This window comes from Mus pahari, chromosome 17 (genome assembly GCF_900095145.1).
Source record: "Mus pahari chromosome 17, PAHARI_EIJ_v1.1, whole genome shotgun sequence".
NCBI lineage: Eukaryota > Metazoa > Chordata > Mammalia > Rodentia > Muridae > Mus > Mus pahari.
The window spans coordinates 24,322,235-24,345,533 of record NC_034606.1 but is presented as its reverse complement, the minus strand read 5'-3'; the positions used below and the strand labels follow the sequence as shown (position 1 = coordinate 24,345,533).

The following is a 23,299-nucleotide window of genomic DNA, read 5'->3' as shown; positions in this document are numbered from 1 at the left end:
AGTCTCTGCTCTTGGAAAATATTCATCTAGTTAAGAAAAAATGAAATAGTTATACTGATGTCATCTTTATGTGACATATATATTTAACATACACATGTATATATCTATGCTTGTACTTGACTGTGTAATTATATATGTATGTGATATATAGGTATGCATATTTGCCAATCAACATACATATGCAGTGCAGAGAAAGGTGGTCATGAATTTAAATGATGATTAATTTAGAACTTCTTACATACTAATGGGCCTTTAGAAATCAAGTCATATACTGAGTGGGGTTCTTTCCCTCCATGCCACCTTCAAAGCTTTGTGGATTACCTGAGGCTCTCCCAGCTCCCTGAGTGCACAGTTACCCACAGCCCCTGCCTCCCTCAAGCTCACATGTTCCCATCAAGTGACTGGGGACATAATTTTTATGTATGCTAAAACATGTTTCCATTGAACACATGCACCATACAAAGACATGTATCAGGACAGACTGGCCTATAGATTTTTTTGTTTACCATCCGTTGGTTTTTATCTGACTTCCCTTTTCTTAGTAGAACAGGGACACATCACAGCTAGGTAGCAATAGTCATGGGAGACCTAGGACTAGACCTTGCTTCCATCACGAGCTTAACCAAGCTAGGCCACAGAGCACAGAACCATGAAAGGTGTTGGTATATGCCTGCATGACCCTCTCTTTAAAAGTGACTGTTTTGAGACCTACTTCTGAGTCAGACACACAAAACTCTCTACCTTTATCCCCATCCTGCTCATTGGAGATTTTCTTCAGGTCTATGAAGTGGGTTGCCAGAGCTACGTCGTTCATGCTGCCTTCATCCCACACCTGAATTTTCACCCTCCGGCACAGGGGAGGGAACATTTCCTTGAAGACCACCTGCTCGTGCCACACAGGATCAGCACAATTCTTTTGCACAGAGGTTCGCCCCTGAAAGTACAGGAGCCATGAGAATGTGAGCCATGGAGATAACTGGCTAAAGAAAACACTTCGAAGCACCTAGAGATGTAAAGGGAATTAATCAAAGATCATGGGCTTGCCTCCCTGACGCCTTTGTGAAATCAACTGCAGTCTATGAACATGACTGCTGACCTAGGTGTTATGCAGGGCACTGGGGCAAAGGTGAATCGTTATCCTTGGAAGTTTCTATTCAACAGGTAAGTGTTGAGGTGACTACCTCTGTTATAAATAGGGGCTGTTCCATGTGTCTCCAGGAAAGCGGGAGACATAGCTTAGACCTTGAGGTCATGCCTACATAAAGACCGAGGTGAACGTCACATATGACCTTGAGTGAATCAGAGCTGCAACCTGGGCCTCAGTTTCCCCATCATAATACAGAATGATGTCCTATGTGCCCTTTAAATTCAATCCAAGTTAGACATACTCCAGCATTTACTCCTGCTGATAGGAAGGGACAGGGGCATGCTTTGAAAGCATGTGTTATTCAAAGTTCTAAAGTCCAGTAAGGCACACTGCAGCTTTGACCACAAACCTAGACCTTGAATCTTCCAATGGCCCTTGAGAAAAGAACAGAGGTATCTAGGGCCTTAATTCCCCCTACTTTTTGTTGAGAATAATAAGGAATGAGTAGAGGTTTGTTTTTTTCCTTCCTTTAAATCAGTTAATAGAGGACCTGGGCATATAGTTTGGTGGGTGTGGTAGTTTGAATAGGAGTGTCCCCCATAGATTCTCAGATGCTAGAATGCTTGGCCTTAGGATTGTGTAGGAAGATGATTGCCTGGGACATGGAGAAATGAGTCAGGAGAGAGTGGTAACTCTGCAGTGCCTGGTAGTTGCTTAGGGAAGTAGCCAGCTGTGAGGAAAGATGTTTTTCTACCTGGCCCTAAGTTGCAACACATCTAACCTTAGCTCTTTTCCACAATCCCCAGTGAGGCCCGAGTGAACAACTGACCTCTGTACCTCTGATACCTACTGCCTCCCCTTCTGGCGACAAGGTTCTCTCTTAGGCACCTTTAACTTAACTTCATTTGATTAAAACTGTTCTGGATTCAGAGCAGGATATAACTGCCACTGTTGTTGACAAAATTTCCTCACCGTCTGCCCAGCGAAGGACACCTCCACAAAGGGATCCACAAGGTCCTTACTGTCACCCACAAATGCTTTGGTGACATTCGCCATAATGCTGGAGTTCATTTTGGGTAATCCTTCGGCTCGGTAGAGTCTCACGTAGAACCTGGCCCAAGGTCTCTCTGATGGAAACCCTTGAGGGATCAAAAGGTTCCTAAAGGGAGACAAGAAATTTTTAAAATGAAAAGGTCTGCCAGGCAAGAGGAGAGAGAAAGGGTGGGTACAGGCTGAAGGCAGGGAGAAAGAAAAAGCTGGGCATAGAATAACACTGGGGTCCATCACTTAACCCAGTTTTCTTTCTAGAATCTAAATCCTTTTTGTGTGTGTGTGTGTGTGTGTGTGTGTGTGTGTGTGTGTGTGTGTGTGTGTCATAAACCTAGATGTTATGCAGGGCACTGGGGCAAAGGAGAATCATTATCCTTGGACGTTTCTACTCAACAGGAAACGGTAGAATGGAGGAGTGTGGGTGAATATGACCAAGGTACATTATATAAAATTCTCAAAGAAATAGTAATAATAATGATGATGATGATGATGATGATGATAATAATAATAATAATAATAATAATAATAATAATAATAATAATAATAGAATGGTTTATCTAAAATAAGCTGTTACGGGAAACAGTGTTGTTGTCTGAAAATCCAAGCTCCCAAAAGAGCCATGGCTTTGAGAAGATGCACTCAGGCTTCTGACAGACTTGAGTTTCTGATGGGCAGGCCATGAGCTTGGCAGCTGTCACACACCCATACAGAAAAGAGTGGAAAGGGGAAGGAGACATAAAGGAGGGCATAGAATTTCTCTTTCATGGGGCTGGTTGGCTCTATCTCACTTCTCTATTTGCTCCTCTGCATCGGAGGTTTTGGGGTTGGTCTTTAAGATGTCGCCTTTCCCAGTCACGCTGATGTCACACTTCAGGTAGCCCTTGGTGCCAGTCCTGATGTCACTGGGGTCTGTAAGCAGTGCCCACTTGTCGCAGAACTGATGACCTATGAACACACCTTGTAAGTAGCATCCTTTGCAGATGGGCAGTGGCTCCCTCATCCCCTCCCACATCCCCAGGGTCCCGGTCTTATCTCTCTGATGCTTACAATAGTAGCCATTTGTAGATATCCCCAGTCTTCTGGCTATCCCCTCTTCCTTCCCCTCATCCTCTCTCCTACCCTCTGACTTTTATTCCAATGGGTCATAGGCATTTGGTAGGCTCTTAGTCTAGTGAAGCACATAGGAAAATCCCAGACTCCCAGAGCAGAGAGTCACCCTAAGAAGAGTAAGATGCAGGATGGGTAGGTGGAGCTTGCTTACCAGGTTGGTTGTATACCGTCCCCACATCCACTCTGAAAGAGCCAATCAGGATGCTTCCTATCAGCTTGTGATGTAAGACCTACAAAAGACAGAGCATCAACCTGAATCATCTGTCTTTGCAGATAACATCTGTGAAACGGACTCAGGATTCACCCAAGAGATCTCTAGGACTTGATGCTTGTCTGGGTTTGACCTTGTCTGGAGCAGAGTAACACACACACACACACACACACACACACACACACATTCTCACATACACACAAACATGCCCTCACACACTCACTCACACACACTCATCAACCCTCAGGGACCTAAGTGGCCTCCAAAGTGTCTCACCTGTGCCTCCTTCTCTAGCAACTTTCCACTTATCTGCTGAAGGACGCCTGACACTCTCACTACCCTAGAGATTTCGGATCCTGAAAAGCTATCCCTCAGTACCTGGTTTTTCCTCCTCAAACTTAACCTATCCTTCACTGGCTGGAGCAAAGGTCACCATCTCTAAGCATTTGTCCTTGATGGTCCGAGCTTCCACTGTTGTTTCTCTCCTCAGCCTCCAAAACATCTTCCACAACTTTCTTTAGAACTTATCATGTGCTGCTAGGAGAAGTGCCAGTACTGCACAATTGCGTAAGTTCCATACAGTATAGCATTTGTCCGGATTAGACATGAGCAGAGCGCCTATCTTGGTTACACCGTGCAGAAAGGCTGGTATCACCATGAGGAAGTCCTGAAAGAAGGTGGCATGCTTGGTGCCATGTCTAGAAGTCACAGTGCGAGAAGGGCTGATGGAAAACCTGGAATAGTTTACTCTTTAATCCAGAAAGGGGAGCTGTCAGAAGGAAGACAGTGTGACTGAAGTGCCCTCAAATCCTGGGAATGCTGCATCAGAGAAGGGGCCAAGCCTCCCTGCATGGTTCTTAAGGGACAGGTTGAGGTTTCAGCTCAGTTAAGGATGCTATTTCTTCAACTGGTCAGAATCTCTCAGCAGTGAAGGCGTCATTCTCCAGGAGTAGTGACATCCCTGTCACTGGAACCCAAGGGCCCCTAGAACTCCATGGCATCATGGAGGTGCCTCTGAGATTCCTACCAACTATAAATCCTGATTCCCTTGATCAAGGGCAGTGTCTCTTTGTATTTCATCTACCGTGTACCTCATTCAAAACAGGTAACTCAATGAACGCTCAATGAGTTGATGGATGGTTTAAAGAAAGATGAATGATAGAGTCTAGTAGCTTCTGAATAGCCAGGGGCAGTGGGAGGAAGAAAACCAGCTGACCTCAAGAAATGACAGCCATTCCTCTTTCTCTTCCTACTCTCTGTCTCTCTGTCTCTGTCTCTCTCTGTCTGTCTCTGTCTCTGTCTCTGTCTCTGTCTGTCTCTGTCTCTNTCTCTCTCTCTCTCTCTCTCTCTCTCTCTCTCTCTCTCTCTCTCTCGTTCTCTCTCTCATTCTCTGGCTGTGATTTTCCAGTGTCAGAGAACAGAGGGGAAACAAGGACAGCTTGGCTTTTTCAGAGGAGCTATTTTAGATCACACACAAAAAGCCACCTCTGTTACTGGCCTTGTTTTCTGTGGCTAACATGACTCCCCAAGGCCTGTCTCAAGTTCCTTTCACAAGGTAAATGTCCCTGTGGAAAATGGAATGAAAGACTCTCAGATGATTCTTCCAACCACACAGGGGATCTCTTTACGGTGAGTGGCAGCCAAGCCTACTAGGACATTACTGGGCTCCTGGGGATGTGCCACACACAGCGTCCTCAGGTTCTGTTCCTTGGGCTACTGTTAAAGGAAAATACTCTATGGTCCCACCAGGGCATATTATACTGTGGCTGTCCCAAGAGCATCTAATTACAGTCGCCTCACACCATGCCTTTTAAATAATATTCTTAATTTATTATTTGAGAATTTCATACAAATACACAATATATTTTGATCACATCCACCCTCATTCTTTCCCCCCAACCCCCAACTCTTCCTGGAACCCTCTAACATGTATGCCTCACAAATGCATGTCCCCCACCCCCTTTTTAAGATCGCATCGAGTCCACTTAATGCTGCCCACATGTGCTTGGCTTTGGGGCTATCCACTTGAACTTAGGCAACCTAGCAGTGTCCACCCTCTCTAAGAGTAATGCCACTCCCCCTCCAGAAACCTGCCAATAGTTCCTCAGCTGGGGCGGAGCCTCACGAGTCCTTCTCCCATTCACACTGGAATTTTGACTGGCTTGCTCTTACATGTGTAACAGTCTCATGACTCTGAGTAGCCAAACATGTTCTGATTCAATTTGAGGACTGCTCTCCATGAGAAAATGTATGTCTAGTAATGTAAACTTAGTCAAAAAAAAATCCATGGACAGGGAAGCGATATGTCCTAGAAGAGAACCTACTAGTGCTATTTTGCTAAATGGCCACACGTCAAACGGCTGTCTAAATATCTACATTTATACATATACATCTGTGCAGCATGCTCTCTGCCTTGCCCAGATTCTGTGGTGGGTGGTGGTTAATACAAGGACTCATAACTAAGTATTGAGAAAACATAACTGTGGGCCATCTCCCTTAACCCTGAATTCATTCATTCACACTGACTTTCAATTTGTGAACTAGCAGTAAGCTAAATTAAACATTAGAGGGAGGGGTTTCCTTTAAAATCTCGGGTCTCTCTCCCTAGGAGTCATTTAAGAATAGCCAAACAGTGTCTTCTCCCAAAGAAGGAATGAACCATGCAGACGAGCTTTGGTCCTATGTCTAAAGTTCCAGGTGTCCCGCATACAGTCATGACTCTTGTTGACGATGCAACTTAACCTGGTGATGAACTTAGCTGCTCTAAGAGCCACTCTTATCATGTGGCAGATGGAGTGACAGCACAAAGTCCCGAGAGCTGTCCCAGCTCCCAAAATATCTTCTGCATCCTTGTCATCACATCTGCAACTCAGATGCTAAGAATGTTGATCTCTTGGTGGCTTTTCTTTCCTCAAGAGTCACACTCTTCTAATGCTCCTGGGAAGGACCGTATCATGATGCCACTAGGACCCAGGCCTTGAGACAGGACTTTGTTGACATTCAGCTGAGGTTAGAGGTCATATTACATATCCATACATATGTAAGAGGGGGAGAAAAACAGGACAGGGAAGGGACTCAGAGTTGCTGTGACTGTTGAGGGAACCCTTGCCTTATTCCCTGTGCACTTTTACCAACGTAAAGTCGTAGTCCTGTTCTTTGAGAAGTCTTTAGAACAAAGCACTTAATCACTCTCAAACCCCCACCTTACACCCTCAGGCCTTGCACCTCTCTTCATGGAAGAAGTGGCTGTTTTCTGAGATTAAAGTAATAGATGTCACCATCTGCCACCCTCTGTTCTCCGACCCTCTGCTGAATAGTGTACAGTTGGCAATGGGCCCAGTTGGCCACTTCTGCTCTCACTTGGGAAAATATGACTTCAGAATTTATACTTTCCCTTTCCCTTCCTGCCACTCATGAACTAGGTACATGGCCATGCCCCCGCAAGCGCAGGGAGCGCTCACTGTTTCAACTCTTCAGTCTGGATCTGTGGTTGACCTTCCCTCCCTGGATAGGCTGAGAAATGTCTGTCTAGCAGATCAGAATTCCCCCCTTGGAAAGGTCCACACTCAGAGGCAACTTTTAAAAATGTTGAAATGCTTGAAATCATTTTCTCTGCCCATCGGGTGCTATCAGTGACAAGACTGACATATGCGAACTATCCCCAGTTTCTATTCCTGTTTCTCTATTTGTCACTGACTAGAAGAAAAGATGGTTGTGATTAATTAGGGTAGCTATCACCCCAAGATAAAAACATAACATTCACTTGAATTTTAAGAAATAACTGAAAAATGGCAGCCAATTAAGATGTCATCTGCAGCATATGTTCCATTATTCCCACACCCTCTTAACAAATGCTTACTGTAGTTTACCTCTTCCTTCCAAGAAGCGCAGATTCCCTTGAGATGGCTCTGCGTCCTAAAGTCCTCCATACTGGGGATTTTCAGCTTTAGCCTGATGCTTCCAAGGTCGCCAACCTATACACATCCGCTTGAACCCAATCATGCTGAGCTGTCCCAGAGAATCCCAGTGTCTAGGGTCTCTCCTGCTTTCTCCCAGTACCACCACCTGCCATGCTGTACTTACTGAAATTTTGATGATCTTGTCGAAAAGATGCACTTGGGGTCCGATGAAATCAAAGACAAAGTACTGTAAAACATGAAGTTCATCTTGGTCACCAACCCCCAGCTTGCATCGAAGAACCTTGCTCTTGGAATGAGTTAGACCCTTTAAGTTGTTTTCAGTTGTTTTGTATTATTTTACATATTATACATATGAAATGCCAGCAACCACATTCTTGCATAGGATAAGTATTCCTCCAAAATAGATGGAAGTAGTATTTTTGGATCATGGATTAGGTGCATGTAAAAATTTAATAGTATTAATTTTTCTCTCCTGAGAGACTAATAAGCTGTATTAGTTATTTTTCTATTGTTATGATAAAATGCCAGGACCAAAGGCAACTTATAGAAAATCAAGTTTATTTTGGCTTATAGTTTGAGGGGGACAAGGATCTGCCATTGTGGGGAGGCTTGGCTCTGGAGCAAAAAGCTGAGGGCTCCTGTGTCAACAACAAGCCAGAAGTGCACTGGGCTTTGTATCTCAAAGCCCGCCTCCTAGACATATTTCCTTCCTGCAAGGCTGCACTTCCTGAACCTCTTCCAGACAATGACCCTGAGTGACAACCAAGGTTCACAAATCCAAACCTATGGGGGACATTCTCATGCAAACTACTACAGAAGGCCTTTTACATTCTGGCTTTTGCTGTATCTTTTCCAACCCTTGATATCATTAGTTTGTTCTTTCTTTCTTTTTTTTTTTTCCTTCGTTTCTTTTGTCTTGTGATAAGTGAAAGGGGTATATTGGAATATATTTCTCAAGATTTTTTTTCTGTTTCAAACATTCTTGGAAAATTACCAAGACTAGCCATGGAAGGAATGAAAACAAAGATGAATGATAGAAATTGTTAATATTGGAATATTAAATTTCAGAGTGAAAGAATTATGTCTCTGTTGGTAAAGGGACTTCTTCAGCATCCACATGGTGGAAGGAAAGAACTGGTACCTGAAAGCTGTTCCCTGACCTCCATATGTACACAAGTGTCCATGCTCCCACACAGGCGGTTAACAAAAATGTTATACAGGTGGATCCCCAAAGTTGCAACATAGAAAGACTAATGGCTAAAGATCTTAAAAGGTAGCCAGCTTCATGATTTTAGTTATTTCTGCCTCTAGAGCCATGCTTTGGGTCTCCTGAAGAAGGCACTAGATCTATAATACAAGTTTCATGGGGGGAGCTGTGTAGAGGAAGAACTGTGGGTTAGGCTGGGAAGGACTGGGGCACTATTGTGCCCTGGACTTCTTCCTTTGCTTTGAGCTGCAGCTACAAAAGAAATATAAATTGTGGGCGGACATACCAGGGGGAAGAACAAAAAACTGACATTTCCTCCCTAGAGTGAAATAGAAAAACAAAAATAAACAGCCACGTGCTGTACTAGGATGGCTTTAAAAAATGGCATTGGTCCTCCAGGTTGAGTTGTGGCCCCATTATAGAGCTCTTGTCTAGCATATGTGTTTTGATCCCCAGCACCATAATAAACAAACAATGATAAATAATCATTAAAGGTAATGATTTCAGTTTAGTCAGAAAACAGGTATGACCTTTAAAGAAGTTTGTCATATGTAATACACACACACACACACACACACACACACACACATATCATGTTTTACACGTTTTACTCTGTTTTTTTTTTTTAAAAAAAAACATATTTAGGATTAGAAAATTTACATGGAAATTTCACTTTGGTGAAATTCTTCACTTTAATAAGGATGACTGTATGTGGGGTGCGTTGGACTGAACGTTCCAATGTTTGTTGCCTTTAGTTGACTTTCAATGTTGCACTCTCCAGTGTCTCATGGACTCTGGGCCTGCACCCATCTTCCTAGCCAGCAAATATTCAGTAATCCCTGCTTCCCCCTCCATCACCTGACGGCCTCTGCCTTGCTGTGACCTGAGCTTGCCTCCTGTTCTTTTTTTGGTTCCCTACTTGTTACGGTACAGTTGGGCTCAACTTGACATTTACAACCAAGATTGCAGGAGTAATTATCACATCTAACAAGTAAATGGGCCTTGAGGTTTTAGTGAATTTTCATATAATCTCTTTAATATCACATCTGTGCCAAAAGGATGGAGGGAGAAGTGAAACATAAAGAGGGAAAGTAACATCTGGAAACCTCAGGGGCGACCCTGACCCAGAAGAAAGAATTAATGGCTCAAATGTAATTCAGGGAATGTCAGTTAATATCATTATCTGTGCTGTCCCCGGCTTCCTTGTAGATTACCGTTAGCAGAGTAATGAAGACTGCAGCTTGTTTTTGTTTTTGTTTTTGTTTTTGTTTTTGTTTTTGTTTTTTTAGCAATTCATATTGTCAGGCAATTGGCGGTATCCAAGTTTAAATGTCTACATCCTGTTCCTCAGCAGTTAGGCCATGTAAGTATATTTGTAAGCACAAGCCAAGGGCTAAAAGCTTTAGTATCTGTGGAGGAGAGACTAAGCAGTCAGTATATTATGGCACATTGGGGTGATGGAAAATTCTCCAACTGTGAAGCAGAAGTCAGCTTAGCCTGTGTGACCAGCTACATCCTATCTAGAAACCATTGTTCTGTAAATGGACCAAGGCTCAGGGCAGCTGACTGTGCTAGTGGGCATTATTTGTATTTCTGTGTGTGCTTGGGCTCTCGCTGAAGGTCCTCCAATATCATGAGAATGGATCCCTCCAGGGGTGAACTTTAGGGTATCAGGGTCCAAACATTAAGTGAGATTTTCTGCTATACATTATTGTACATTCTGCCTTTTTTAAAAAAAAAAACCAAATACCATTTTATTTACAAAGAGAGACTATTTAGAAACCTTCCTCTTTGGAGTCTTCTTTTAAAATTTCTCTGCATCTTAGAAAAACGCAGCTGTTTTTGCTTTCCAACAAAGTATGCTTATTTCAAATTCAGTAATTAAAATTTCAGTGTTGCCCCGGTGGAAAAGAATGTCTACTATCTCTCTAACCAACATCCAGGGTTCACTGAATGCAACCCCAGTGCTTAATAAGAATGTCAGTGAGCTTTTGCGAGATAAGGAAGTGGGCCTCTTTTCCTCGCCTGTCTACTGCCTTGTTATCAATGCCTTGGGACTGTGTGGAAAGAGTGCAAACTGGGCTGTGACCTTAGATGGGAACAGGAAGAAGCACCAAGAGGCTCCACTCTTCTCCTCACCTGTGAAGAGGAGGTGGGCCCAGAGGATGCTCTGTGACTTACTTCATTATAAAATGGGCTGTTGGTCCCTTCCTTCACTGTGCTCTGCTTCTTATCATCCCCGATCTCAATGGTCACAACTGGGTCGATGTTCTCGCCCACCAGCTGTCGGGCCTCGGTGATGGTGACGGTGATCTACAACACAAAAGAGTGCCCACTCCACTCGCTCCTCATTGCTCTTCAGTCTCCTGACCAGGGAAGCTGGGGAGGAGGAACCCATCACTTACCTGGTAGTTTTGAGATTTGGTCTCCCCATCATGGATCTTAGTCAGCAGTTTTGCTCTATCAAAGTAAAGTGAAATATATATATATATATATATATACATTGTTTGCAAGTATAAAATAAAAAATAAAAAATGTAACAGCAAATTAATATATCTCAAGCAAGAACAAACTTCAGATGTGTAAAACACGGTAACATTTCCCCAGGAGATTCTAAGTACTTTCATTTACACACTATCACAGAGTCTCTCTACATCTCTGGTGAGATGTGTAGGTGACTTAAGATTTCTATGACTCAGTTTCCCTACCCTAATAATGAGGCAATTGCTAGAATTAAATAATGTAATGCGTACAGGCACTTAACCTAGTGTCCAGCAAGAGTAAGCACTAGCGCTTTTTATGTGGAAGGTTTTCCACGCTTTTTCTATCTCCACCTAATAGAAATGATGATTCCTCAGAAAGGCAGAGGCAAAGATGGGTTGAAGGAAGGATGTGCCCTTTGCTGGGCTTAGTTTTAGACCCAGGAACACTTCATCCTTTCTAAAAGATGGAATTTTGAGTGTTGTGATTGCTTTTGAAAGGATTGGTAAAGAAGAAAATTGGAAGGCATGACCAAAAGGCCATCGCATCGAGTTTCACAGTCACAGGGAATTCATTTATCTGGACTGTCTCAGGTAATTGAAAATAGATGGGCAACACCTGGGAACTTAGATATTGGCTAATCATGGGCATCGAAGAAGGATCCTTGTTACCACAGAAGCAGCGATGGGTGGGGAAACGAACTGAGATGAATTTGATTGAATGTTGTTATTTTGGCTTCTAACAGTGAAGTCATGTACCTGCCTCCATCCCGTGTCTACTGACTGCAGATCAGCTCTGTAGAAACTACTGTATGCTGCAAAAACAATCTCAAGGCTTTTGAATCAGACTGGTCTGAGGTAGAAGATGTATTCTCCTCAGTTTTAGACTGTAGCTACCACCAAGCCCGAGCTAAAATCACTAAGCTGCCAAATGACTACAGGCATGTGAATGAGAATTGGCCAACTATCTGGGACCTCTAGAGCCATCTCACTGACCCACAGACTTGAGGACAATAATGAAGATTTATATCAAGCCACTGGTTTGGGTGCCTTAGCTTTGTTCTCTTTTTACAGCCACAGCCAACTGACACAGCATGTGGAAGCCTTCTCTGGTAGTTTAGGAAACACCTCTTTGGGGAGAAACAGGAAACTTAGGTAATTAGGATCACGATGAAATAAGAAGCAGGCTAAGGGACAGTTCCCAAGCCTGCCCTTTGGCCTTGTGCTCATTCCTGAGCTCCCAGCAGCACAACTCTGCCTGAAGCTGGTGGGACCAGGATTGTGCTGAAGGCTGGCCAGCACTCTGAGAGAAGTTGAATGGACACAGAACTCTCTTCCCCTCTTAGCCCTTTGGCTCCTGGTGGACAGAAACCAGGTCTTCTCTCCAGTCTTCTGAGAGCCTGGCACACCCAGGGTGCAAAAGCGAGTGTGCTAACTATACAAACACCATACCTTCTCTTTGAAGGAGCTGAGGGACCAGGTGCAATGGAAGCATCGGCCTTAGTCGAATCTTCTGGTCCTTCCTGATGAGAAGGCCCTTCCTGTGGTACTTCAGACTCACTACCATCTAGAGAAACAAATGAAGAAAGAGGATTTTGTTAAATATATGATGGTAAACAAGCCTCCACTTTCTGCCCACCACAATGGAAGGCACCATAGCTCCTACCCCTAATGAATTGGATATGGTATTAACAGAAAACCCAGGCAGACAGATGCATAGTTTAATGTGTGTGTATCCATTCCTTTGTAAGAAGGGATAGAAGGTTCAAACAAACAGATGTACAGACTAAGGAAACCTATTCAAGACCTTGACAAAAACAGTCTCCCAAAATAGATGAAACGGTCGGGAAACTGGAGGCAAGATCCCAGTGGGTGGTCATTCTTGAGTGTGTTAGCCAGCTTCTAATGGCAAAAATTTCATGCTGTAAAAAGACAGGACCTCATCCCTGGAGCCCACAAGTGGCTCCTCACAGAGTGAGAGCTGAGCAGGGCCGGTAGGGGCCACTGCAGACACAGGAGTGGCTGAGGGTGTTGAGACAAGGAGATGCTGCTGCATTCTCATGGGGAACCTCATTGCAGTCCTATGCAGCATCACAAGAAGGATCAGAGGGAGATTTTAAACAGGGCCAAAGACAGCTGTGAGACTCTGGGGACAAAGATTAGACTGACCCCTGTCTATCACACAGCAAGGAACGGCAGAGCCTCACCCCACCTTGTTATGCTTTAGATCTTAAATGTCCCCAAGGTCATGTGTTGAATGTCTGGTGGTCAAATCATGCCATGCCTAGGAGGTGGGAGACCTGTAAGATGTGGATCCCAGTGGAAGGGAGTTAAGGAACTAGGGACATGTCTATGTCGTAGTAGTTGGGATCCTAGCCAGCCCTGCTTGCTCTACAGTGAACTCCTGCGATGTTTGGTTCTACTGCTGCCTAAGAACCAAGCATCCATGGACTGAAACTATGAGCTAGAATACATCTTTCCCCCTTATCAGATGGTCACCTCAGGAATTTTGTCATAGTGACAGAATGCTGAATGATGCAGAAGTTGGAAGGGGGAAGAAAGGTTCTACAGGTGCTTGACCCACAGATGCTGACCCACAGATCAGGCATCTGGGTATCATAACCATGAAAGAATGCATGTGTTAAGCTACCAACTTACCTACTCTAGGGAGAGCAGGTCCCTAGGAAGCCCCAAGGAAACAGATTTATAAGAACTTAGCAAAGCCAAGTGAGTGGGTTGGAGTCATATCCTCAGACCCGCCCATCCTGACAGGAGGAAGCTGATGCCATTCATGGGAAAAGCGTTGGATGACCTAAGGTTGCCACACATGTGCACCTTACTTACCTTGTCCTGGGTCTATGTTTTCCTTATCTATAGTTAAGGCAGGGCTGATGCCTGATATACCATAAAGTCATTAGGTAGATAAACACAACAGTGTCCCAGCTCTGTGCCTGCCACAGCCTAAGGAAGCTTAAGTGAGTCAGAAAGAATTTCCTAATTTTTTTTCCTTCTATAAAATGATGATTGAATAAGGAAAGGGTCTTCAAAAACTTTTTTAAAGCAATCAGGTTCTTTTTATAGATGTAAGTGTATATTGAATCTCTCTCTCTCTCTTTCGCTATCTCTGTGTGTGCATGCTTGCATGCGTGCACGTGTTCGAATGTGTGCACTTGTGTATGTATATGTGTGCATGCATGTGCATATAAGAATGTATGAATTTGTATTTTTTTAAAAAAAATCTCATCATCTAGGAATTTCTACCCATGAATCAAAGCAGAACTGGATATTGGGAAGGGAGAAGTCCCAAAATGGCACACTATATGCCGAAAGGTCATTTGTTTTAAGCTTTCCGGGTGTCATTCTGAGCGATGGAGATGCGGCTTTCCCCCAGGGCATCCCAGTAGCTGTTCCCAGGGCCTCTGAGACTCAACTAGAAGTGCATCAACTGAATCATTTCTAAGTGCTTTCCAGCTTTGACATTTTTGGGGTTCTGGTTTTAACTAGACAACTATGCCAAAAACAAAACAAAACAAAACAAAACAAAACAAAACAAAACAAAACAAAACAAAACAAAACACCATACAGAGAGGCTCCATCAGCCCGCTCCCTGGGCATGGCCACATTCTGTTCTCTGTAGCAATAGAGAGGAGAGCTGGATGAGGAGGAACCTTGTTTACTGCAGTCTCGGTCAGGAAACTCAAGCCGAAGCCAGACCAAAGGGTCAGCAGAGGAAACACTAGTGCCCTGTTGAGTGGCTTGTAGCCTCACAGCAACTACATAAAATAAATGCCTGGTCTCTGCAGATGCCGTAGCCTTATGTGTGCAGAGCTCCTGGCATGGATGCAGATGGCAGTAAGCATCCTTAGGTACCTCAAAAAGCGAGATGATGTGCAAGGTTAGAGATGCAGGAGAGGCATCTAACAGACCATGGGCCCCTCTGGCGTGTGAGAGAGACCTCTCAAGGTAGGAAAATCCCCCACAGCAGCTTCTTTATGGCCGTCACTCCTTTGCCCATTGATTTATGATGCTCTCTCACTCGCCATGTGTGCAGAGTGATCTTCACAAAACCAAAATGAACGATAGCACATGACCTCTCCTAAAGCACCCCAGTGGCTTCCCACCCCACTTAGAAAACAATCTGAAGTCCACATGTGACTCAGTGTGGATGTCCTGGTCCATCTGGCTTCTGCCTGTTCCTCCTGACCACCTGGCCTTGCCACCTCTCTCTGTTCTCTGCTGGCCTAAGCCTTGCTCAGTTCTTTCTGGCCTAATTCTGACTAACCTGGGTTTCCATTCACCACACACACACACACACACACACACACACACACACACACACCTGAACTCCCATCTCTCTTGTTTGTTCCCTTGTGGCCCCCTTCCCACTTTCAAAGTCTTGCTTTGACCATGACTCCCAAGAGAGCCCCTCTCTGGATACACCGACAATCTCTGTGTCAATGAGCCAGGGATCTAGAGACTCCCAAACAGGCTCCTGCTCAGCCCAGTATGTAGCCTTCCTTGTATTTTCTTCACTTGTAATGGATTTCCTGCAGGGATGGTCCTGAGTGAACAGATGCTGTGACTGAGTGGGATGACTGGAGGGGCTTTAGGATGATGTGGGTCCAGGGAGACCATAAAAGTTCATGCAGTTATCTCGGCTCAAAGCAGCTACTCCTTAACTATCCCATCCTCCCAAATGAGGAAAGAGACAGAGAGAAAGGGCAGAGGGAGGAAGAGGAGAAAGGGCGTAGAAGGGAGAAAGAGAGGAGAGAGCTTTTACCCAAACCTAGAGAGAAGGGGAGTCAGGTTGAGTCAGCCTTCCTAAGAAGATTAACTTGATTTTTCCAGCTGAGGGAAGCAGCCAGTTGGACCTCAAGCTCCATCAAACCCTCTTTGAACTTCCCACTGAAGTCCCATTGTACAGATCCAACCTAAGAACAGAGGTTTAGGGATCTGGGTCACACATTCTGAGGCAGAGGACAAGTCGAGAACAGTGGGAACTGATCTGGAAGGCAGAGGAGTTCTGCCCAAGGTTGTCTTCCCTCTATATTGGCCCTACATTAAGTGCTAGATCTAGCCTAGGGCCAGTCACTTAACATGTATTCCACTAACATTAAATAATGAATAATAAATGAATGGCCACAGGAATTGCCACTTACTAAGTAACTAATGAATGGATGGGTTAGAGTCTAACAAAGTAACAGTCATTTTGGCATAATCACAATCCCTCAAAATATAGATGAGATAGACATTAAGGCTATCCAAACATCACACATGCACACCAAAAGCCCTAGCTTCCTAAGCTAAACCGACAAAGAAGGAATAATGATTTTGCTCTGACACCCATGTTTGTCCCCTCCCTAAAGGACCAGCCCCTCCCAGCTTGATGAATACCATTTGTTTTCTGGGAGGGGCTGGTGGCCCTCTGCCCTGTTTGTTTTGTGGGCTGAAGGCTCTTACCAAGAAGTAGCCACAGTAGCTCCCCTGGCATGCCTGGCATGGACTGCTCTTATCTCCTCTCTGCTGGCCAGTGAGGGAGGAGTCCACACCAGAGGCCACCTCACCGACCAGGAAAGCCCAGGCTCTGAGTCAGCTGTCAGCTTTCCTCCGGACCAGCTGTGGGATGCATTCCAGGCAATCCTCACCCATTAGAAGCTCTGCTCTGAAATACGGGTGACGGAATCTGCTGCTCGGGGTCATGCATGATGCATGTCAGTAACGAGTAGCAGAAGCTTATTAAAGCTGTCATATGTACAGATTGTTTCATAAGGCCCTGGAGGAAAGAGGGCATCTCTTAGTCAACCTGGTGGCCTCAGGACCTAATTTCCAGGACCACAAAAAGATCCAGAGTCTTTTAAATCTCCCATCCACATTATTAATTTGATTGAATAAATGAACGTTCCTATTAAGGTCTCACATGTGGGAGGGAAGCAGGTGGTGTGTGTGCACGTAGGGGCCAGAGGTCAACTTCAGGTGTCCTGCTCAGTCATTCTTCATCTTGACCTTTGAGCCTGACCTAGACCTTACTGATTGAGCAAGACTGGCTAGTCAGCCTGCCCCAGGGACGTCTTTGCCTTCCGAGTACTAAAATTGCACACTACTGTACATTGATTTCTTAGGAGCAAACTCAGGTCCTCAGGGTTGTATAGCGAGCAGGTTGCTACTGATTGAGCGATCATCCTAGCCTTCTTATTAAGTTTTAAGCCTTGTAGCTACTAAAAATGTAGTGTTCCTGCTCTCCATCTGTGGTGGTTTGAATATGCTTGGCCCAGGGACTAACACTATTTGGAGGTGTGGTCTTGTTGGAGTGGGTGTGGCCTTGTTAGAGGAAATGTGTCACTGCAGGCGTGGGCTTTAAGACCTTCTTCCTAGCTGCCTGAAAGTCAGTCTTCCTGTTTACCTTCAGAGCGAGATGTTGAACTCTCAACTTCTCTTGCACCACTGTGATGATAATGGCCTGAACCTCTGGACCTGTAAGCCAGCCCCAATCAAATGTCCTTTATAAGAGTTTCCTTGGGCATGGTGTCTGTTCACAGCAGTAAAACCCTAAGATACCATCCAAGGATAATTAGTCATTACCACCAGCATCTCAGTATTAATGAGTGCCCGTTGTTTTCTAAGACTGAGTTTTATACAGAGCGGGAAGAATGGCTTTAGGTGGAGCTAAATGCATATAGGAAAGCTGTGGTGGATGGCAATGAAGCACCTGAAGATGGGTGAAGATGAATTATTGCCATTGCACTATTTGGGTCTAGGAATGCCAGCCTTTAACTGGATGTTATCAAAGCCACTAGGAAGAAGTCTCCAGGAAGTCATCCAAGACCACACTTGAAAACCACAGATGCAATTTGATTTTATCAGTGCCAAGTGAGGCTCATTGTGAGACTTGGACCTCACTTGGCAGTAGGAATAGTCTGTTCAGAGCACAGAAAGTCAGGCAGCCTGGACTGGCTTCCCAATGCAGCTGCTACCCAGCAGGCTCCTCATGCTCAGGGCAAGCTGACTGATGGGTATTCTATGCAGACAGACAGAGCCTACTACAGAAGGACCTTTTTCTACTTGGTTTAGGCACTTCTATTACCATCTTGAAATCCCTCATAATTTCTTAACGATGGCTTTACATTTTCACCCGCACACCCCTGCCTTAAAACTTCTGCAGCCAGTCTTCACCAATACATAATTTGCCATCTCTCCTTGTCTCTGTAACTTTGTTTGGAAAGCTGGGGTAACAATCCCTGCTGGTAAGAGGGGGTTAAATCAGACCAATATAGAAAGCTCCCTCCCATCTTACTTGGAGAATCCTTTTACTTTGAGAAATGCCCTTGATCCTCCCCGGAGCCATGTGAGGTTAGCTTGTCTACCCACACCATGCCCAGTTGATAGTGGGAGACTCTGAACTCCTGAGTCACTTATCCAACAAATACAAAGGCAAAAACGGAGCTTGAACCCATCACCACTCCCTCTTGTGGACCATTCCATGGCCCAGTAGGTGTCTAGCACACTCCCATTTGCCAACAATGTCAGACCCTGGGATGATTTCCCTGAGGCCCGCACCAGCATTCGGGAGAATCAGGGAGACAGGCAGATTATGGTGTTCTACCCCATAGACATCCACATTCTCAGACAAGATCTGGATAGTGGACCACGCCCCATCCTCACATCTCACCTTGTGCTCCCTTGTTAGTGAGGACCAATCCCTTCTCAGCTTTATCTTTCTTCTTCTTTTTCAGCTTCAGCCCAAACATTCCCTTTCTGGGGAAAAAAAAAAAAAAGAAATTCATCAATACAGTCATGGAAATGAGTCATTGCCCCTGCTGGGAGAAAGCAAGACACAGAGCTGGTGAGTCCTACTGACTGGCCAGCCACCTCATCTACACAGGGTGGAGGTCGAAAGACATCTGTTAGGAAAGCCTCCCCAGTCCCTTTGGTTATCTCCCCTTTCCACAAGCTACTTCACATGAGAGGGGCAGACTGGGGGTCCTAATCACTCTAGTTCAGCATCTCTTATGTCTCCTGACTTGCCTGTGCCAGGTGCTGTGATCAACTCTTAAGGGGAATGACATCATTTGCTAATGACAGCAGTTGTCTCCCACCCAACTTACAGAGGAGAAGCCAGAGAGAGTTGTGACAGTTTCTCAGGCCACACAGCTCCTGGCAATCTGCCTGGTTTACAGTCTACTATAGGCACAGAGGAGCCTGAATCTCCCAGTCCTCTCTGCAGAGCCACCCCTTCACCAGAGCCAGGCTCTCACACAGGTTCTGAGGTCAAGAGGCTCTGCTACCTGCTGAGGCCATACCGTAAGCACCCTGATCAACTGCTATATAGTATATGCTCAAAATGGAAGCACCGTGGGGACTTCAAGGTCCCCATAGGGATAACAGTGTAATGAGTTGAAAGAAATTATCACAGTACATGGAATCTAAGTTGCTCAATGAGTCTTTGCTGCTGCTGCTGCTGCTGCTGCTGTTGTTGTTAGTGTTGTTGTTGTTGTTAGTGTTGTTATTCTGTGAGCTCCTGGCTAGCCTGGGGATACCTAGTGAGACCCTGTCTCAGTCTCATCTAAGGGATAAGATTAAAGTCAACAAGCAGAAGAAACAAATCTCCATTTAGTTGACGTACTCAGTTATTTTCTTAAGCGTTTGTCATTCTCTGACCTAGGTTGGGGCACCAGCTCACCAATGCAGAGCAATGGAGTGGACTTAATTAGGGGGGGAGGGAGCCCCTATCCCTGCAGGTCTGCAAACCAAGGACACTGATAAAGATGGTAAGTCTGAGGACAAGCCTCATGATGGGACTCTGACCTAGGAGAACTAGGCTTGCGGAGAGTGAGCTGAAGCAGGCCTGAAATGCAGAGGATGGACTCGGTTGGCACCCAGACCTGGACTAGACTTCTCCCTCCTTGGGGAAGTCACATGGCCTCTCTGAGCCCCAGCTTCTTCATTTTGTGTGATGGAGAGATACCAAGGTACCTGCTTCATGGCCCACGTGGGAATAAAATGCAGCAAAATAAAGAGAGGGCTTAGCTAGTGCCTGGTATACAGGTGGTGACAAATGAGTGCTCTCTGGGAGGGAATGTTATCTTAAATCCCCCAGGAACTTCCAGAGCACGAATACTAGGGGCCTCCCCTTTCTGAATTGTCTAAGAGAGCATTCCTAGTGTTAGCTGTTGCTAGTCTCTTTTCAGAGAGTATCTGCCAAGCAGGGGAGCCACATCTGGGGAGTCACATCTGGGGAGCCACATCTGGTCCTTTCCAATCCCTGGAAACCATGCATGTGCTCCTCAAGCTCACTGCCATGAGTGGTCCATGGAAACAGAACCTCATCAGGAACTTGGCCAGTATCTGCTGGCTGCTTGTCAAGGCTGAGTTGTTTCCATCTGCAAAGGGGACGCTGTTCCTAGTCAATGATAATGGTACCAGAAGGAGACTCAGAATATACAACACGAGTGGCCTGACATTCTGGCATCTCCCAGATTAACCCCTGACTAAATCATTGGGCATAGCTGAGGATGCTACCAAGGCTGAGGGAGACGGGGCTTCCCATCCTTTGACACTGGTACCCTTTTCTTTTCTTTCTGGCTTTCTTTCCTTCCTTCCTTCCTTCCTTCCTTCCTTCCTTCCTTCCTTCCTTCCTTCCTTCCTTCCCTCCTTCCTTTTTGTTTGTTTGTTTTTGTTTTTGTTTTTTGAGACAGGGTTTTTCTGTGTAGTCCTGGCTGTCCTGGAACTCACTTTGTAGACCAGGCTGGCCTCGAACTCAGAAATCCACCTGCCTCTGCCTCCCAAGTGCTGGGATTAAAGGCGTGCGCCACCACTGCCCAGCACAGGTATCCTTTTCCCTTTGAAACAAAGAGAGCTTGACATTGCTATCCATTGGGGTCTCCTAAGGGTTTGGGCCTTTTAAAAAACAAATCAAAACCTGATGTCTGAGGTCCCTTCAGAAAGCTTTACTTAATTGAGGGCAGGGCTGGAGTTCAAAAGCCCTTGTTGAGAATTAAAATCTCTGCAGAATAACAGAAGAAATCTTTCAGGAATGGTCCCAGGCATGTCTCACTTCGTGTTGCCCCTCACTGAAATGCTACCATCAGTTTGGGGAACACACAGGGTGTCAGCTGTCGAAAGTGCTCCTGGGAGATCCAGCTTCCAGGAGACTGTGTGAGCCGGTACTTAGATGAGCTTTGCTTCTCCAGTGTGACACACAGACAACTATCACTCAACTCAAGATGACATCAAAATAGGAGATACTTTTATAAAGTATCAGTGACAAGGTAATAAGAATCTTAATAATCTTACAATGAACCATGTGACAGAGATCACATTTCCCATCTGATCACTTAGGATCGACACAGCATACCATGGAGTAAATACCACTCCTATCATTTCTTAGAAAGTAGAGTTTGGGCTTCTAGCCAATACACGGGAACCAACTACCAAATCAGGAAGATTTGTCCAGTGAGTCTCCATCGTATCTTCCATCACACCTGCCTTCTCCTGTGTGCTGATTACTCTAGCATGGAATTCCAAAAAGACAAGGCTTCCCGGCTCAGAATCTATGACGTCTCCTCCCAGGCAACCCAAGAGAAGTTAAGAGACACACAGACACAACCATACCAACCTGGTCTCCTCGGGGTGAAAGCTACCGTGACTCCGATATCTGTGTCCAAACAAGAAGAATGTTAAACAAGGCCTGGATTAGACTAGATTCTGCCCATCTGCTTGTGGCATTGGTGAAAAGCACCTGGAATGCCAGGCACAAAAGTGGGGCATTGAGAAGGGGCCAGACTGGCGTTAAGCTTTTAAAGCCACTTGCTAATTGTTTCATTGATGGTGGGCATAGAACTCCAAGCACCAGGCTCTTCTTTAGAGGGCCGTCCTAAGTCTATTTTCCACACTGGGTCATTATGCAGGCACCCTCACTGAGCTTCCTGGTGAACTATTTATAGAGAGCTAGGCCCATATCTTTAGATAGCTAATTTTGTGTCTTTTCTATGGTTCCATGGAACCAGAATTAGAAAATTGCTTGAATCCAGAGTTGTATCATTTCTTACTTGGGTTGCCAGATTCTCTTCCAGCACCAGCTTTTCCAGCTTCACTGAAGAACAGAAACAGCTTGGACCAAATGGCCAAGCACTGGGCTAACTGTGCCAGTGGTGTGACCACTTACAGATCTGTGCTGCCCCCTTCCCATCTAAGAGGCCACAGGACACAAGTTGCTCAAGTATTTCATCTTCCAACCTCTCAGTCTCAACATCCAGTATAGAAAGGGAACAAAAAACAACCCTGGGCTGAACACCGAATTTCTCTCTAGAAAAGTGTCAACACCTTTAAAGGTTAAGCTATATGCAATTATAATGAATAGAATTCTGATACCAAAAGAATGGATTTGTATACAATTAAGTCTATCTTAAAAGGGAGTATTGACATGACAGTACAACTATGTAATCCCAGTGGCAGGAGGATGCCAAGTTCTGAGTCAGCCTGGGCTACAGAGTGAGACCCAATTCCAAAAACAAAACAAACAACACCAGTGAAAATCAGTGTTCTGCCATTCTAAGATTATCCAAAGCCTTAGACAAATTCCTGATTGCTGGAAATGATCATATCAAATTAATTAATCCAGGCTCAGAATGAAGACTGCATGTTTTCTTTTGTTTCTGAATCTTAGACTTTATATAGATAACGTGTGTGTGTGTGTGTGTGTGTGTGTGTGTGTGTGTGTGTGTGTGTGTGTGTGTTATATGGCATGTATGTTATGTGGCATGAAGTAGAATCTAAACTGTCTAGTAGAATAAAGGCAGCTAACAGGAGGGACTGGATGAGAATTGGGAGGTGGGAAGGATGGGGAGACATGCTATATAAAATGTATACCATGTACAATGAGCATATACCAGTTAGCACATTCTTTAAAGACTGGAGAGATGGCTCAGACTGTAAAGTTCTTGTGGTGCAAGCATAAGGACCAGACTTTATTCACAGAGCCCAAGTGGGCACATGGGAACAACAAAAAGGCCAGGCACAGTGGCACACACTTGGATTCTCAGTACTGGAGAGGCAAAGACACACTCATGAGTGTGATGCATCTGCCTCCACCTTCTCAGACCTAGGATTTATAAACACACACCACCATATCCATTTTTTTCATTTAGGTGCTAGGATTCAAACTCATCCTCATGCCTGCATAGCCGGGGATTTATTAACTCAGTTTTCTTTTTCATTAAGGGAAATTGAAAAGAATGT

The 23,299-nt window shown here is 44.9% G+C and overlaps 1 protein-coding gene across 1 annotated transcript in view; it reads right to left on the bottom strand.

Annotated features, from left to right (window-relative positions):
- Positions 1-18,810, bottom strand: part of Fer1l6 (fer-1 like family member 6) — a 111,944-nt gene extending 93,134 nt beyond the window's left edge. The window contains exons 1-9 of the mRNA XM_021217185.1: positions 18,732-18,810; positions 12,518-12,632; positions 10,991-11,045; positions 10,767-10,898; positions 7,542-7,604; positions 3,399-3,477; positions 2,926-3,082; positions 2,060-2,246; positions 742-934 (exon numbers count right to left, since the gene is read on the bottom strand). Coding sequence (XP_021072844.1) covers positions 742-934; positions 2,060-2,246; positions 2,926-3,082; positions 3,399-3,477; positions 7,542-7,604; positions 10,767-10,898; positions 10,991-11,045; positions 12,518-12,632; positions 18,732-18,810 — 1,060 coding nt within the window. The remainder of the gene's footprint in view (positions 1-741; positions 935-2,059; positions 2,247-2,925; positions 3,083-3,398; positions 3,478-7,541; positions 7,605-10,766; positions 10,899-10,990; positions 11,046-12,517; positions 12,633-18,731) is intronic.
- Between the last annotated feature and the right edge of the window lie 4,489 nt (positions 18,811-23,299).